The 17,834-nt window shown below is 43.8% G+C and overlaps 1 protein-coding gene across 1 annotated transcript; it reads left to right on the top strand.

The window, feature by feature from the left end:
* Nucleotides 1–1,074: 1,074 nt before the first annotated feature.
* On the top strand, nt 1,075–10,860 carry RPS7 (ribosomal protein S7). Its single transcript, XM_015425365.1, has 7 exons — nt 1,075–1,148; nt 2,677–2,758; nt 3,561–3,632; nt 5,677–5,820; nt 6,082–6,146; nt 8,312–8,462; nt 10,744–10,860. The coding sequence occupies exons 2-7, from the start codon at nt 2,684–2,686 to the stop codon at nt 10,819–10,821; spliced, it is 585 nt and encodes a 194-aa protein (XP_015280851.1). The 5' UTR covers nt 1,075–1,148; nt 2,677–2,683; the 3' UTR covers nt 10,822–10,860.
* The last annotated feature ends 6,974 nt before the right edge of the window (nt 10,861–17,834 follow it).

Genomic DNA, 17,834 nt, shown 5'->3' with positions numbered 1-17,834 from the left:
AGGATAGTACTGTTAATCTTGTGTGTTCCCCATTTTCCTAAGCAGTAAGGTTTTACAGAAGCATTTCTGTTTTTCGTTTCCTTTGTATGAGAGCACTGGAGAGGAGACTCTCAGTGTCTTTATTTTATGTACACATTTACAGCTAAAGTACAGGAGAATGCAATCCCCCTTCTGTACAGGATGGTTTGGATTTTAGTCCCAGTATTCCAAGAACCAAGCAGGCACCAGGAACTACACGTAGAACATGACTGCACTGGAGAATAAGCCTCTCTGCTCTCAATAGTAGCTACTTTAAACATTTTTAGGATGGCACCGTGAACTTGTTTAAAGGTGCTATAAGAAACTTTATTATTTTAATTACAACAGACTCAACACGACTGCTGCTCTGTAACTGACACATTGTACATATTAATATAACCCTGTCTGGTGCTAACTTTACATATGTTATACAACTATGCGTGCGCATACCACACACTTTTTGTTGATATAGGGTGTTAAACAGTTAGGCTCTTGGCAAAGAAGAGAAAAGTGATTATCAATGCTCTCTCTAAACTGTGGAATCTTGTGAGCAAAAATTCTAGTTTGTGGGCTACTGGCATTAAAGTTGTGAGCGAGCAATTTGCCTACTGCATAAATTAGTTTGCTCTGGAATCATCCTTCCTGAGCTAAGACAAAAACGTGTGAGCTGGAGGCTAAAAAACTGTGAACTAACTCAGCTTAGAGGGAACACTGGTGTTTACCCTGTTCCACTTGAATTTGAAGTAAAGATTTTGCTCACAGTTATACACGCGTCCCTCCTTTGGCTAGGAAGAATAAGTCAATAAAATAATAATTTCATTCATTCTTTACCACAGCTGCTACAGCACCAGCTCCTACCCCCGCCCATTTTCTCTACTTCGAAAGAGAAGTCAGACAGCGCGGTACTATCCCTACCCCCGCCCTCCTGCTGCGGTCGAATGCGGATTGGTCATTCCTAAAGGCGGATCTTCCGCCCTGGACCTCAAGTAAGGTCGGAAGCGGTTATAGTAGCCGATTTCCGGGTGTGGCTTCAAGCCCATAGGTGGGTGGGGCTGCCTGTTTCCCGGGCAGGGGATCTTTTGGTGTTCTCGCGATAGCTCTTTCTCTTCCTTAGGCCGGCGTTGCAAGAGGTAGGTGCCATCCTTTGGGGCCTGGCTTGTAGGGTGGCGGGGTTTTCCTGTCGCGACTCCGGTAATATTGTGTTGAGCGGAGGGAAGCTCGTCTGTCTGGGATGTCTGCCTCGGGATGCGTCCGATTCGCCGTCCTTCAGTACCCGATGGCTGACCTGCACCGGGGGATGAGCCGGATCCTGCACGGGCTAGCGCTGGGGGAGGGGCGGCCCTGGGGCGGCCTGACCGCGGGCGCGGGGGGGGCAGGAGCGCTGGGCTCGGCCTGTCTGAGCTGTGGGGGCTGCAGTGGGCCTCCCGAGTGTCTGCTGGCGAAGCTCGGGCTGTTTGTTGCCCTTGCTGCATGGTCTCCTCTCCTGAAACGACCACGCAGGCTGGGCTCGTCCCTCTTAGGCGCCCTTTAGCAGGCGGCTGACGAGGCAAGAGCAGCTTCCTTAGCCGAGCATCTGAAGAGAAAATAAAGGCCGGTCCTTCTCTTCCCAGCAGCCTTTCCTCCTCCTTCTCTGGCGGCAGCGATAGCACATGGTCGGCAAAGTTGCTCGCTCTGGTATGCACGGTCTGGAGAGCAGGGTGTGTGTGGAGGCAGAGCTTGTAGCGTTTCCACCTTAGCTTGGGATCAGGTGGTGTGTTGGGTTTTGGCATTTTGCAGTTGTTAGCACTTCAGAGGGTCTGGAAAGTGGCTTTATTTGTTTGTGATAGTTTTAACTTATGTTGTGTATTTTTGTCTTCTTCTTTTTCCCTCCCAGTGTGCCCACAGTAGTGTACATAGTTCTCCATGGGTTCATTTTATCCTCTTAAAACCTTTGTTGAAGTGAGGTAGGCTGAGGGAGAGAATGATGGGGTAGCTCTCCCAGTGAGTTTCATGGCAAGTAAGGATTTGAGCCTAGCATTTCCTAGCTAAAGCACTACACTGATATTTGACCTGTAGTGCCTTACATTATATTACAGGGCTCCTTGGAAGCTGAAATATGGTGCCTGAGTTAGTCACTGTTAAATGAACTGTGTGTGTCTTGTGCTGTGTGAATACTTGTCTGGAGTGTCCTGGGGGTGGTGGTAATCTCTGTTGCATTTACAGACACTAACACTTCTTGTATTCATATGGGGCTTTTCTGTAAGCTTTTCACTTGATGGCAATTGTGGCAACAACTTTGTGAAGTGGATGTAACAAGGAGATAATCCGTGTGGAAGGCTGAAGCCACTGTAAACAGTTTCTCCTGAGGCAACCCAGTGAACTCATATCTCAGATGCGAATAGAACCAGGGCTCCTTGCTCGTGCCCTGTGCTCACAGTCTCTAGGCTTCTTCTTGTGTTTCGCTTAACTGCTGTTAGTGGCTCTATCTGCCATTTATTGCACTAATAACGTACAAGTCAGTAAAGCTGTAATGCAACAAGACAGTTGTCTGGCCTACAGACGTGGGGTTTTGTTTGTGTATCATCAGGACCCTCAGTCATTTGCTTTTTTATTGGAAAGAGGAAATTGTTCTTAATAAATAAACATTGAAGCATTGCTTGTTTTTGTTTTGGAATATAGAACGGCCATGTTCAGTTCCAGTGCAAAGATTGTGAAGCCCAATGGTGAAAAGCCAGATGAATTTGAGTCTGGCATCTCCCAGGTAAGTGCTGTGTTTTGGTAGGAGCGTTAAGTATATTTCTTGTAGAAAATCAGGATTGAAGTCTTTCAGAACCAGTCTGAAGTAATTCATTCAACTTCATGTTGATGCTGTGATACAGGTGGACACTAATTAAGCTGCTGTGTGAGATGAGTCAAGGCATCATCCTAATGGTTTAGGAGCTACAATCAAAATGTATTAGAATTTACTCTACCAATAATGGAAGCTCTAAAGTGAGTTTGGAATGACAGCTCAGGGCTGTCTTTGACCATTTTGCTGTAACAATGATCCCTAAGGAATAGGATGCTTGACCTGCACTTGTCAGAATAACACTGGCCCCGGTCACACGGCAAAGTTGTCGCGGGAGAGGCACAGATGGTGGGTGGATTATCCAGGCGCGATCACACCCCAACATCTAGGAAGTGGAGCGCGCCCGTGGCTTACCGCCGAAAATGCACATTAAAAAAGTAGTACCTCCAAAGTACTAGTAAACGTTTGCCACGGGCTGTCTCCACACTCCCGTGGTGTGATCGCGCTGACGCGCACCATTCTCCTCTGGTCCCTCCTTTGCCCGCCGGCACCAAGGGAAGGACCCGTGGTGTGCCGCTGGCGAGTCTGATCGCGTAATCACGGATCAAACTGCGCCAGGGTAATTAGCCACGCCTCCCCCCGGCGATATCCGGCCCGTGTGACCGGGCCACTGTTATTCAGTGATTTTTCCCTGTGGTTAGGAGCAAGTATGGTCGGTTGTTTTCAGGCTTAGTTTGTTTAGATTGACATATTATGTTTTCTTGCTTCCTTCAAGGCTCTTCTGGAGTTGGAGATGAACTCTGACTTAAAGGCTCAGCTGAGAGAATTGAACATCACAGCTGCGAAGGTAGCTTAAAATCATGCTTCCTGCTCATGCAGACTTGCAGTTGGGTTCATAATGGATATGTTGTATGCCCTTTGTGTGTTAAGTGATGCTCAGTGCTCAGTATTGCATGCCATTGTCGGGTGTATCTTAAATTGAATTCCCTAACAAATAGGTTTCTTCCGTAAAGTCAGGTTAATCTGTTTCTTCTGGCTGATGCTTCAGAATGAACCCAATGTGGGCATCCAGCAAGGTGGCTCTTGCATGGCTCTGCCCAAGTGGCGTATGGGAGCGTAGCCCTGTGAGGGCCGATGACGTATGGTCCCATTCCACAACATTGGACAGAAAGTTTTTTCCTCTCTGGCTGACCTAGCTGGTGAGGGAGGCGTCCTGTATATTCCTACAACTTCTCAGTGCTTGTGGTTGCTGAGGAGACAAACCATGCAGGACACATCTATGTAAAATGCACCTCTGCATAAGGGGCAGCCATCTCAGGAAAAGGATGCACGGTAGCAGTTTTTGATCTTGAATGCATTATGTTGACATCAAAAATATTTCTATAGAAGGCAGTTGTGGTTTGTAAAATCATAACATTGGATTTATGTTTATACTTTGCCACATGCATCAATTGGGGAGCTCTAGATATGGAAAATAATCATGTTACATCCTTTTCATTTAGTAACCTAACACTTTAACAGGGGTTTAGCTCTGTGTTTGCTTTTTTATCCAGGTGAGGCACCTAAAATATGGCTAGCCTCAAAGTAAAGCATGAGGTTAAGAGTTTCTCAGGCAAGTACTCATTTTTTGTCTGCTGCCATTTATTGGATGTGTGACTACCATGTCACATCACTTCTTCCCTTGATTGAGGAATGCTAGATATGCACTGGTAGCACACAAATTATCTTCCTGTTCTGAAAACCAAGCTCTGAATTGGAACTTTTTAAACATCTAGATTTCTTCTAATACTAAATTCAGAAGTTATGAATTTAAGAATAAACAGCATTGAGTGGCTTTTTAAATGTACTGTGGGTTCCGCTCACTCAGCTAGTGTTAAACAGTGTTGGGGTAGCTGGCTAAGTGGATATTGGTCTTACTCATTCTTGATGGTTGTGAAATGCCTGTGTGAACACCAGAATAAAATTAGAGTCCAGTGGCACCTTTAAGACCATCAAAGGTGTATTCAAAGTATGAGCTTTTGTGTGTACTCATACATTCACAAATATATTGGAATGGTGGGTGAAGTTCAGACTTATAGGCAGGGAAATTAACATGTAACATGATGATGTTTAAGATATGCGGTCAAAAGTAGCAAACTAAGGGTATAAGGTCAACAGTTGTAAAGCAATAAATATGTCTGAATAGCAGATAAATGTCTATAGGTGTCTTTTCTTATTGTGGGAAGCAAACTGAGAATCTCCATACTCTCCTCCCAGGTGTAGAGATCACTTAACAGCACTTTTTGAGGTGAATGCAGTGTCATGTCAGCAAAGCATCCCACTATTCCTGGCATTACATTCAATATTCTAATACGCTATTCCGAAAAACACTAAAATACAGAGGATTTATAGTCTTTCTTGTTGAGAAATACATATGTGAGGACTGAATACCCCTGTTGAGTCCTGGGAAGGTTTTTTTTCCAAGTGTTATACTCGTAATTCAGCAATTTCCCTTTCCATTCTGTTCCTGAAGTTCCTTTGTAATAAAACAGCTACATTGAGGCCACCCATTGAATGTGATAAATGAGCACAAATCTGTCATCAGGAATCACAGGATTGAGAAACCTGTAGGAGAACACTTCAGCTTTCCAGGAAATTTAGTGGATGATGTTATGCTACATGACATGTTTATCCTTGAGCATGCAGTTTTTTTGTATTTGATTAGTGTTAGGGTACTTGTGTTGGAACTGAAGAATCTAGTCAGGAAAAGCAAGCTTGCTGCTGGCATTTGATGCTTTAGTCAAGATGTTTTTCTGCTTCGTGGCTACTGAGCTGTAAATATGAACTTTATTTAAAGATGCAGGCTGCATTAATTCCTGGTTACTTCTAAACAGGTATCTGTTCTTACTTAGGAAATTGAAGTGGGTGGCGGTAAAAAAGCAATCATCATATTTGTACCAGTCCCTCAGCTGAAATCTTTCCAGAAGATTCAGGTGCGGCTAGTTCGTGAGCTGGAGAAAAAATTCAGCGGAAAGCATGTGGTGTTCATTGCTCAGGTATGTGGAAGATTGTCATAATCCTCAGCAAAAACACTCTGTAAGGGAAACAAAAGGGCTTTGGGGAAGTAGAACAATTTTTCTTTGCCTGTGAATGTTACACTAAACCTGAGCTAAATTTTTATGTTTTGTTGAATTCTTACCAACTTGCAGTTAACTGTACAGAGCGTAGTATCACACTGCAACTGTGCTGTAGGATACCCGGTAATGTACCAGTCTGTTAATAATGCTAATGGGCTACTCTCTTCTCTTCCTTTACAGAGAAGAATTTTGCCAAAACCAACAAGAAAAAGCCGCACAAAAAACAAGCAAAAACGCCCCAGGAGGTAATCTGCTGTTCTTTTTGCTCTGAATTGGTGCAAGAGACAGCGCTAAAGTACATATGTGTTAAAGGTTGTGTTTTGATAGGTAATTGTTTCTCATCGCTAGAATGGATATCCAGGTTACAGCTTGAAAATATAAGGAAGACGTTTACTGTCCATAATATTTAATGTAATACAGAGTGTTACCAGTATTATTCGCTAAATCTTTGAGAGTTACTGTAGCTGTAGTAAACAGTAATAGAATTAGTAATATGGTCTGCCTTTGTATGAAGCAGCTTCATACATTCCTGAAACTGTTTTGTTTATTTGTAGTATGCCAGTACAGGTGGCGAACTAGTTCAGTTGATTTGACAAATTCTATTGGTCTTGAACAACAGCAGTCATTACTCCACATGTTTCGGTCTTCTGCTGGTGGTGTCCCTCATAGCCCTCACTTTCCTTCTGCTATGTTTTGCCCTGAGTTTGTCTGTCTTGTGATTTATCATTCAAGGTCAAGGATTGCCAGTTGCTACAAGGAACTAGTTGCTTGATAGTACCTTTCTGATGTTGTCTAATTAGTTACATTTAACTTAGTATGCCTACTAGAAACAGCGATTTAAAGTTTTTGCTGTTAGGAATCCAGCGATGGCGTCAACCAAATAGATGCTTAGAGTGGGTACTATTATATTTGTGCTCCCATGACCCATCCAGACTAGGGGTGTGCAGTTTTTTTGTTTTGGGTCTATTGGATCTGGAAAAAAAATGGTATTTCCAAAACAAACCCACTTCCCAATACTAGTGCAGTATTTGGACCTGGGATTTTCCAGAAATTCTGAAATGTTTAGGGTCCAATAGACACAAGAAGAAAAATACTGGATTAAAAAAGAAAAAAGCCAGCCTGATCCTGGGGCTGGCTTGGCTTGTCCTGTATCCTAGTTTAAACTGTGCCACAGGAGGTGCTAGCTCCAGGATCTGCATTCAACGGGGAGATTGCTTCCTGAGGCATGCAGGTTTAAACCAGGCTGCACGAGAAGCCTCAAGCTGAGCCGGTGGGGTCTGCTCCCCCCCTGGCATAGCCAATCCTGATCCTCAGGCTGTCTTCTGTAGTCTCTTTAAACTTTAAAGGGACTGCAGTAGAATCCCAACAAACAGCTGAGAGGTGGGAGCAATCTGCTCTTGCTGCCTCTGTTTTCAGATCTAACAGTAATTCCTGAATATATCTGGGATTTTTTTGGGTTTCCTGAGAAAACCTGGATACATTTGAGATGCCAAAATATACCCGAAAAATACTGATAAGGTGTTTTTCAGGTATATTTTTGGGTTGGGTAGGTGGGAATGCACGCCCCTAATCCAGACATGAGCTGAGCTTGTCAGCAGTATGACACTCTTGTCACATCTCATTTCCTGTAGCTGTAAAAAATGTGGTGGCGTTGGGAAATTGGCAGCTGTGAATATTTCTGTATATCTGGGACACAAGTGGGCCTGTTGTAGTTCTGCTTAACTCATAATTCTCTAGTTTGTGGGAAATAAGCTTTTCTCCTTTTGTGTCCTTGTGAGACTGGTCACAGCTGTGTTAGGCAAAAAGTAACTGGCCTTAATTTTAGTTGGAAGCTCTGCTTTGAGTATGTAGCCTTTTTGGTGTTTTGGGTTGCCATGGGGCATCCCTGCAGTTTTTGAAAGCAGAAGTAGTGAAAGGGATGGATGGCTCAGTCAATAATAGTTGCTGAAACTGAACAATGAGAGACAAAATCCAATTGGTAGTATATTGTCAGATGAGACTTTTTAAAATCTCATGATTCACAGGTTAGTTAAACTGAAGTACTTGAGAATTTGTTCCTGTTGGCTCAGGTTGAAACGAAAAAACTAGTTGAATGGGTTGATGGACTGAAGTACCTTTATTCAGCTACTTTTGTACAATTTTGGAAATTGTAGCGTATTGTCTTGCTACTGTATTACTGAGCACTGCAAGGACTGGCCGTATAAGGCTTTGCTTAAATGTACAGGGTGCCTTTGAATGTTTTTACTAACTACTGTATAGCACCTTAACGTTTCCTTAATAGGGTCTAACAGCCAAATTCAAACTATCCATGCCATGAGGCAATGTGGTAGTGCAACATTCACATGGGAGGAAAGAGATTAACCTGAAGCAGGCTGGGGCATAGTAAAAACACTTGAATTGTTCTTTTTAGCCGTACACTTACTGCAGTACACGATGCCATTCTTGAAGACCTGGTTTTCCCAAGTGAAATTGTGGGCAAGAGAATCCGCGTAAAACTGGATGGCAGCCGGCTCATAAAGGTCCACTTAGACAAAGCACAGCAGAACAATGTTGAGCATAAGGTAAGAAACCATTTTTAAAGCAAACTATACAGATGAGATCTGTACGTCAGTGGTGTCGGTCCTTTGAGCAGGCTAAGTTGAGAAAATGATAATTGAGTAGCAGGGATTTAGTTTGGGTGGCCATAGTAGATTTGTGTTGGAACTGTTGGGTACTCATCTTGGGGTCTCTTCAAGAGTTGTCTTTCTCAGCAACTTATATATCTGGAAATGTATTACCTGAGGCAGCTAATACATTTTCAGAGCCATCGTAATAGTCTGATTAGAGTGCTGATCTTGGATTTTGGAAGGTAGAATTCAAATCCCTGCTCACACCAAAAAATTGAGATTGTAGGCCTCGGGGTTGATTTGATGATAGAAGAGGGGCCCTGTGCAGTGCCTGAAGTTCCTTAACCAATGTTTGGAATAAAATATAATAACCTGGATTGGCAGGTATCAGTATTGTGATTGCCACGAGTAATTACTGTTTGTGGGTGTCTTTAATGCTGGCATATCAGCACCAGTTCACAGCATGATTGCCGTTAAACATTGAGTACTGGAAACACACTAAAGTTGTTTAACAATTACAAGGAATGCTGTGAAGGTATGTTAGGTGGCTGATACAACTGCTGCTTTTTGTGATTTAAAAAAAGTGCCAGTACGTGTTGCACCAATTTCTATCAGTATCATGATGTAGCCCTCCCCCCCCCCCGCAGATCCCCACTAGGCTGTTCGGGAGCATCCATTAACCTACAGGAACAGTGTTTTGGAGGGCTGAGTAGGTTGCAGCAGAAGTGGGGGATCACTGCTGCTTCCTCGTAAGAAAACAATATTTAATTTCCCTTAATGGTGTGGTTGGATACACTGGTAAGCCTTACAACAACAATGTAATGTAGATCAGTATTATTTCCAAGCAGTAAACAGTGGTGTGAGACAGAGAAGCTGTGGCTTGCCTAACTTAAGGTGACCTGTGAGTTCAAGGCAGTGGTGAGATTGGATCTGGGGACATAACTGATTTCCCCCCCCCCCACTTGATTTCCCAAATGTGCACTACTACTTATATGCTGGCCGAGTTGCCAACTGACGAGGGAAACCCCTGACCTAAGAAGAGGTTGACCTGCCTTTTTACAATGTGGAAATCAGTGTTTATGACAGCAGAGTGAGCTGCTCTTACAGACGTAGGAGCAGGGGCTGGTTAAGTTAGCAACCCCCTATTTGCAAAAGGTACCTCGAGAAGGAATTCAGACGTTTTAACTTGAACATTAATCTTTTGCTTTAGGAGTGAAAAAAATCTCACTTCTGCCCCACAAGGGAGGGAGGGATAGCAGATGATTGACTGCCATCTCTTCCTCTTCTGTTGGGGTTCCCCACCCCTCTGGCTCATAGGGCACCAGTGGGCTCCTTGCCCGCCCAGGGCTGTGGCAGCTCCCCCTATCGCCCAGCCTTCCTTCCCCGCCCAGCTTTACGCTCCCACAATGGAGGGAGGAAGTGCAGGTGACCACCAACGACTTCTCTGCTGCCGAATCTTCTTCCGTCCGACCCTGTTCTGGCCTATTCCCCTGTAAACTCCTCCGTTGTGGCTGTTGGGCTTTGCAGCCACCTGGCTCATTGGGCTGGCCTTCTGTCACCTGGCCCCCGCCCCCTCTCCTTAAAGGAGGAAGGAAGAGAGGAGGCAGCTCCTCACCCGGCCAGCTTGTGGGTGGTGGTAGCTGGGTTCCTTCTAACCGCCTTTCTCAGGCACAGCGGCTTGGGGTGTGGCTGGGTTCATGCACACTGAGGTCCATGTCTGCCACCCATGTCAGCTCAACTCGTTGTGCGTTCTCCCTGGCCGGGGTGGCTCAGGTCCCTATGTGCCTGCCCTGGCAGCTCTATTGCACGCCTGCCCCAACCTGCTGCCCACCCCTCTTTCTCTGGCTGAGTGGGATGGGCTGGTGCACATTTAGGAAATGGGAGAGAGTGCTTGAAAAAAATGTGCCAGTACTTAGTACTGGTGAGTACTGGCACACAAATAAGCCCTGGCTGCAACTCTCCTTTACTACCATTTTTTCTTTGTATTGTTTGCTTTGTTTAAGGCATAATGAAACACTTCTCAGCCCTCATCTTGATCCCTGTAAAGCTGGTGCCCTTCTGATTGCGGACTTACATTGAGCACATAATGTTGTACAATAAGTTTGTCTTCGGTTCTGAATGCTTATGGGCATTATCTTATATATCCCTGTAGTTTCTCAAACTTCATCCGTAGTTATAGAGGAAGAAAATGATAATAAGTGTATAACTGGCTTCTGTTCCTTTTATTTTTTTGCAGGTAGAAACATTTTCTGGTGTCTACAAGAAGCTCACGGGCAAAGATGTTGTGTTTGAGTTTCCAGAATTTCAGCTGTAAAATGCAAAGAAATGACTGAATAAACAGTTAATTGTTAAATCTCTTGAAAGTAAAGTATTTTATTAAAACATCTTGGCAGAGAGGGGTGTTAGCTTTAAGGTTTAGCTGTAGAAACTAAAGGTCCTGAGTGGCAGGTTTACAACTACTGAAGATAGGTAAGGTTTCCTTTTTTTGTATATTGTGCCATCCATGTACATTGGCAATCGAAGACCATCCTGAAAAGCTGGATTTAAAAACAAATCTAAACTTGCAGCAGATCTGTGCCCTTGATTGTAATGAAATAACCAAAGAGCATCAAAGCTTTTCTTCAAAAATAGTGGAAACTTTTCTTAACAACAATTCTAGTGGTTACTTCTCTGTCCTGGTATATGCTTTTTAAAGTCTCTAAGCCTGAAAATTAAACTTCTGGCCTCTGTGTTGGATAAAGGATCATGATGCCTTCAGGGCAGACTGATAAGCTGACTTTCTAGAAATGAGAATGTTGACCGTGTCTTGATTAACGTCTACAGTCATCAGGCTTAACCAAACTGTCTTTCACAAATCAGCCAGCAATAGCTATTCAGTGGAGTGAAGGTATAGTTTATGCACTGGTTTTAGTGTTAGAGCAACATAGTGAGAAGGGAATGGTGTGATATTTTAACAAGAAAGAAGCTGCTTTCATGGATTGGAGTGGATGAAAGAAGGTGAACACTTCATTGTTTCCCACTGAGTTTTTAATGTGCAAAATGCTCTTCAACTGTGTCTACGTCATGCTGAAATGACATCACCAACATTCTAATTTAAGTTGCCATTTCTCTCGGGCCAGAGAACAGCAAATTAGAGAAGTCACATATGGTCCTGCTACAGTTGGAGATGGGAAACTACAACAGACCTTTAGAACAATGGGTTAGATTGAAAGACTGCCTTGTACTAAATGAGCAAGTTCTGTATATCGTAGTCTCCTGGCATAGCAGAAGACAGTTGCTGAATCCAACCCTATGTAAAATGTTTTCGTTTATAATCCACCTTTCTCACTGAGATTCAAGGCAGATTATGCAAACAATGATGATCTGATTATCTGAGGAGAGTGTTTTGTGATGAAACTCCCATGGATTTACTTTTCTGTAGAGAATATCCTTTTGAAAGTAATTTAAAAAAAAACCCCGGAAGGTTAGTACTGGATGCAACATTTTAATGTGCATGGTGAATGACCAAAATTTGGTGAACATTGCAGATGAATTTTGTGAAATCCGGAAAACTGGGATACCAAGGGGAATGCTCAAAGTTGCCTAAATGGAGCGTCATTTATTGGTACATGCCAGAAAAGTGGGTATTCTCCCATTTGTGCTGGATTATCAACATGTGGACTTTTTGCAGTTGCATGTGTGCAAGTGCTGCAAGTTCCCATGCAAAAGTTAATGTACACTTGGGTATAGGATTTTGACATGAACCTTCATGACCTGTTAGTATCCTTCTCTATCCCAGTCTTTACTAAATGTTCAGCTTCCAATAGACTGAATTTCAGTTGGTTACAAGGCAAGTACCGTTCCCACAAAAAAGCCACATAATTTTATGGGCTATGCTATATTCTTTCAAGGAACATTCTCCCTTTCTAAGGCCAAAGGGCTCTGAACTTCAGCTTGGATTCTGCTAATCATAATTATGAGGTTACTTGGTCTGTTTTTTTGGCTTTCCATACTTGGTGATCCAAGAACTTCAGATTTTGGGTATTTGAACTGGGAATGGAAAGATACATGCATGATGAATATGTCCTTTTTCCCAGAACTGCAGCCAAAAGAAACTCTTCAATCCCAGCTGGCTGATGTGTTTTGAGATTTCTTCAGCGGGAACTATCAAGAGACATTTTTCCACTAAAACCTTTCTAATGTTATAAAACAATCTCTTACAAGCAGGCACTCTCCCCTTCTATAGAGTTTATTAATATGAGGAATACTCAGAAAGTTGTAGTATTGCTTGCCTGGAATATACGTTGTTTAAAATCAAACACGAAAAGTTCCTCGTGCCATTGTGGGAAGTTATCTGCCCAAGTTTTAATGAGTCTGCTGGGAATGCTGCTGTTCTGGAGAGCCCTAGAGTCCATCACATAGTTGTCCCTTGACCCAGCCCTACTCTTATAAAATCTCTAGGCACAAAATCAAGAATCTGCTGGAAGTAATTGAATTCTTGGCCCAGGGTAGGTCTGAGTAATTTTATACTGAGATCCTGCTTTTTCACTAGTTCCATCTCAGAAGCATTCAAAGATGATATTCTTGTGGTTTCAATCCACCTGAAGCTTAGTGTGGTATGACAAACTAAATTGTATATAAAATGCTGAAACAGACCAGATTTGATACTTCAGATGTATTTAATACATATACGTGCACCAATATGCCTCCTTTTCAACTGCATTTCATGAGTTCCAACAAGTGGGCTGTGGGGTGGAACCTACAAGTTCAACTGTCCCCAGAAGTGTAGGCTTACCAGTATTTACTGATGACTTTTCGGAAGGTGTGCTGAAAGGATTCTAGAATGTGTAAATCAGGGGTGGCCAAACTTGCTTAATGTAACAGCCACACAGAATAAACGTCAGATGTCTGAGAGCTGTAAGACATGAACAAATATTATGTACACATTTTTATTGGAAAATATGCAAATTTGCTTTTTATTAACATAGACTGAGAAAGAGCTGCATGCAGCTCCCGAGCTGCTGTTTGGCCACTCCTGGTGTAAACATTCAAGTTGCTGCACCTCTATCATGGAAGGCTCTGGTCAAGTTGGTGACCTTTGGAAGCAGCTATAGACTTTAAATTTTTCGTTTTATATCACACAGTAACTTTGCCTGTGCGAAGAGGACTCTCAGTTTTCATTAGTGTATTCCACACACACTCCATTTCTGACAAAACAGTCCTTGAAATTTCCCTCTTACATTGGGCTGGATTCCATTGCTCAGCTGTTCAAGTCCTCTCCTCTAGCACAAGGAGTCTTTCTACTGATGCAAGGCTCTGCAATTAACCGAGCAGACTGGTAGGACCCAAGTAATGCATCTTTTAAAAGTCAAGTAACTACATTTGTTAGTTCGAATGTCATCCCACTATAGTTACGCAGCAAGTTCCTTTTTGTTAGTCTTTAAAGTGCTACTGGACTCTTGCTTGTTTGTACTGCTACAGACAGACTGATTTATCACTAAGTTTCTGTTATATGCAGAGAAGTATATGCAGCTGGTACTTCAGTGTTTGTAACATGTTCTCCAGTGGTGGGGCACTAAAACCACACTGTTGTGATCAGCCTTTCCCTTCTGTCCAGCTCCAGTTGGTATTACAGTTCATGTGAAGCAAAGGGTATTCCGCATATTTATTGCTCTTTACATGTTTGTTGAGACAAGCTGTATATGAGACAATTGGCAAAAAATGCATATGACAGCTAGTTTGTTCCCAGTTAATTCTTCCATCCCCGTGCAAACTTAGATCGTTGCACTATTTCATTTCACTAGTATTCATGTTTGTGAACCATCGTTACAGTGGTGACTTGACTAACATTGGCTGTGGTCACACGGAACATTAGCCACGCAAGAGAGACGGAAGATAGGTGGATTTTCCGGGCGCGATCTCACCGGCACATCTGGGAGGCGTAGCGCTTCCGTGGCACAACCAAGGCTTCCCGCCGAAAACGCGCAGCAAAAAACTAGTACCTCGGAGGTACTAGTTTCCGGAAACCACGGGGCAAGGGCGGGCGTCTGATCACGTTTCCGGTGGCATCCGGCGCCCGCCCATGTCCCCTTGCGAAAAAGGTGGTTTTTTCCCCCAAGTCTCCGTGGATGCACACACGCACCCAACGGAGCATGCGCATTTGTCGTGTACACAAAAAAAGAAAACCAGTTTGCCGCACCGCGCGTTTCTTCGTTGCGCGCAGGCGTGTCCTGTGATCGGCACCTCTACCTACCCACGGAACCTCCACAGGACCTCCACAGGAGGTCTGATCGCTTAACTGTGCGTTAGTTTGCCCCGGGGCAAACAGCCACACTTCCCCCCCCCCCCCAGTTTCCTGCCCATGTGACCGGAGCCACCATTCAGCAAGCGTCTCCTAATGGCTGACCTCAGTGACCTCTTATACTGAGTCACCATACGGTGTGACATGCAGTTAAGAGATACTGTAATGGGCAGCTCATGTTCAGGGACTGTAGTGCTGAATGCCATTCAAGTAATCCTTTGGTGTAAGAGTCTTGCTTTGTTGGTGTAAGGTATGGAGAATCAAAATGGGAACTACTTAAACAGGTTGGCCCAACACACCAGTCTTATCCATGGTTTGATAGATAGTTTGAGACAAAATAGCTTTTCCCAAAGGTATTCTTTCCCCACATACACCCCGTCCAGGTAGTTAATCTACAGTCCAGAGAATTCAGACTGGTTTGTGTATGCCCATGGACTAGAGCCTTTTCCTTGGTTTTGTTATGCACACAAATCTTTTTTCTCTGCTGTCTATATTTATTTGTATATGTTAGCCTACATAACTTTGAAAAGGATGTCTTATTCCTTATGCAAGTCATGGTGATGGAAGAGCTACGGAGAATACTTAGGCCCTCGCATTCACCTGGTAACAGGGAGTTTTATTATATTGAGGGTTTCCATCTCATTCTAACTGCATGTCACGAATTAGTCCACTATGGAGCTACAATTGTCCAGAAGAGGGGAGGCCTCTTTAGTTGGTTTTGCCCAAAAGCTTCCTGATTATTTTGTCCCTCGGTTCACTAACTTCCTAAGCAGAATCTATGTTACTGTTTTGCAGTATTCCTCTCAACAACCCTGTGAGGTAGGTTAGGCTGAGTGTGTGTGACTGGCCCAAGGCCATCTGGTACGTTTCCATGGCGAAGTGGGACTCTGAACCTTGTTCTCCCACATCTTTGATACTGTAGCCATCTGTAGCATACACTTCTGTTTCTGTAGAAGTTTTTTCATGATTTCGACATCATATGGCTAAATATGGCACAGTAAGAGTCATAAGCATTGTTCCCTCTAAGCTGAGTTAGTGTGAGCTAGCTCACAGTTTTTTAGCCTCCAGCTCACACATTTTTGTCGTAGCTCAGGAAGGATGGGAGGAAACTAATTTTATGCAGTAGTCAAATAGCTTGCTCACAGCTTTAATGATAGTAACTCACAAAGTAGAATTTTTGCTCACAAGACTCCACAGCTTAGAAGGAGCATTGGTCATAAGGTTTATTATTCTAGTGGTGGTGGCACTGTGTGGGTCATGCTCTTGTGGCACTCCCCTTTCAGTGATGCATAAGGGTGATGAAAGAAAGCACCTTTCATTTAGGGAATTGGAAAGGTTAAGACTGACTCTTGGCCATGTCTCCGTGTTGGATATCTTTGTACACGTTCCTCAAATTTGCAAAGTCAAAAACCTCCCAACAGCCAAGGTTAATTAACTTTGGTGTAGTGGTTAAGTGCGCGGACTTTAATCTGGGAGAACCAGGTTTGATTCCCCACTCCTCCACTTGCACCTGGCTGGATGACCTTGGGCAAGCCATAACTCTGGCAGCTGTCCTTGAAAAAGAGCAGTTTCTGTCAAGAGTTCTCTCAGCCCCACCTACCTCACAGGGTGTCTGTTGTGGGGAGGGGAAGGGAAAGGAGTTCGTAAGCCGCTCTGAGACACCTTTGGGTAGTGAAGGGCGGGGTATAAATCCAAACTCTTCTTCTTCTTCTTCTAACCAGTCCTTGCACTAGCCTCGGAAGTGGCTACAGAAAGTTGATCCCCCCACCCCTGCTGTTGATTGTAGCTCCTGGAGCTCTGTGCTACACTTTGTATCTTGCAAAGGCATCTGGGCTGCCTTTTCCTAATACTGAGAACAGGCAGCAATGCAGGCAGTATAGAGGTGGGGTGTCAAACACATGACCCACAGGCTGGAACCACCCCGCAAGCAATACCTTTATTGCCAGATGACCAAGGTTATGCATTATATCCATGTATACTGTCTCAGTGCTAATGAGTAAAGGGCGGTAGAAGTCGGAGGGTGGCCATCAGGGAGATCGTTAAGAAAATACTGCAAGAGTGTTAATGTTTAAAGCATTTTGTATTTTGAGTAAAAAAAATAATATCAATTGGTTTGCCTGTAGAAAAGAGCAAGAGTCCAGTAGCACCTTAAAGACTAACAAAAAGAAGAACAAGAAGAGATTGGATTTATATCCCACCCTTCATTTGGAGTCTCAGAGCGGCTTACAAATCCCTTTCCCTTCTCCCCACAACAAACACCTTGTGAGGTAAGTGGGGCTGAGAGAACAGCTCTGACAGAACCAGGGCTATTTTGGGGCAGGAACGCACAGGAACGGAATTCCGGCTGGCTCCGAAGATGGCCACGCCCAGCAGGAACTCATTAGCATAATAGGCCACACCCAACAGCAGGAACTCATTGGCTACATTAGGGGTGTGTGGCCTAACATGCAAAGGAGTTCCTGCTGCAAAAAAGCCCTGGGTTTTGACAACAAGCAAGGTAAACAGAGTAAGAAGCAAAAGGTGGGTGTGGCTGGATGAGCACTTCTGGTAACATGGGGGTGTGGCCTAATGTGCTAATGAGCTGTGCTGTCAGGGGTGTGGCCTAATATGCTAATGAGTTTCTGCTGTTGGGTGTGGCCTATTATGCTAATGAGTTCCTGCTGGGCTTTTTCTACAAAAAGAGCCCTGGAAAGACAAAAACGTGTGAGCTGGAGTCTAAAAAACTGTGAGCTAGCTCACACCAACTCAGCTTAAAGGGAACACTGGCCATGACCCTTAATTCTCCCAGATTAGAGTCCGCACACTTAACCACGACACCAAACTGGTTCTCCTACACCAAAATATGTGGTAGGGTATGAGCTTTCATGAGTTCACTGTTTTTTAGTTTTTATTTTGTTAGTCTTTAAGGTGCTACTGGACTCTTGCTCTTTTCTACTGCTACAGACAGACTAACACGGCCACCCATCTTGGGTTTGCCTGTATCCTTTATTTTATGACACACATGGCCCAGATCCGGCCCTCGTAACAAATGAGTTCAGCACCTCTGG

This window comes from Gekko japonicus, unplaced genomic scaffold, assembly GCF_001447785.1.
Source record: "Gekko japonicus isolate JY-2015 unplaced genomic scaffold, Gekko_japonicus_V1.1 scaffold153, whole genome shotgun sequence".
Lineage (NCBI taxonomy): Eukaryota > Metazoa > Chordata > Lepidosauria > Squamata > Gekkonidae > Gekko > Gekko japonicus.
Note: the sequence above shows the minus strand (reverse complement) of the source record. Positions and strands in the feature narration are given on the sequence as shown.

Bases quoted from the DNA above. Each gene is read 5' to 3' on its own strand.
- RPS7 (XM_015425365.1), top strand. From the start codon at position 2,684: ATGTTCAGTTCCAGTGCAAAGATTGTGAAGCCCAATGGTGAAAAGCCA. The intron at 3,633-5,676 runs GTAGCTTAAAAT...GTTCTTACTTAG, and splicing joins TGAACATCACAGCTGCGAAG to GAAATTGAAGTGGGTGGCGG. The intron at 5,821-6,081 runs GTATGTGGAAGA...CTTCCTTTACAG, and splicing joins ATGTGGTGTTCATTGCTCAG to AGAAGAATTTTGCCAAAACC.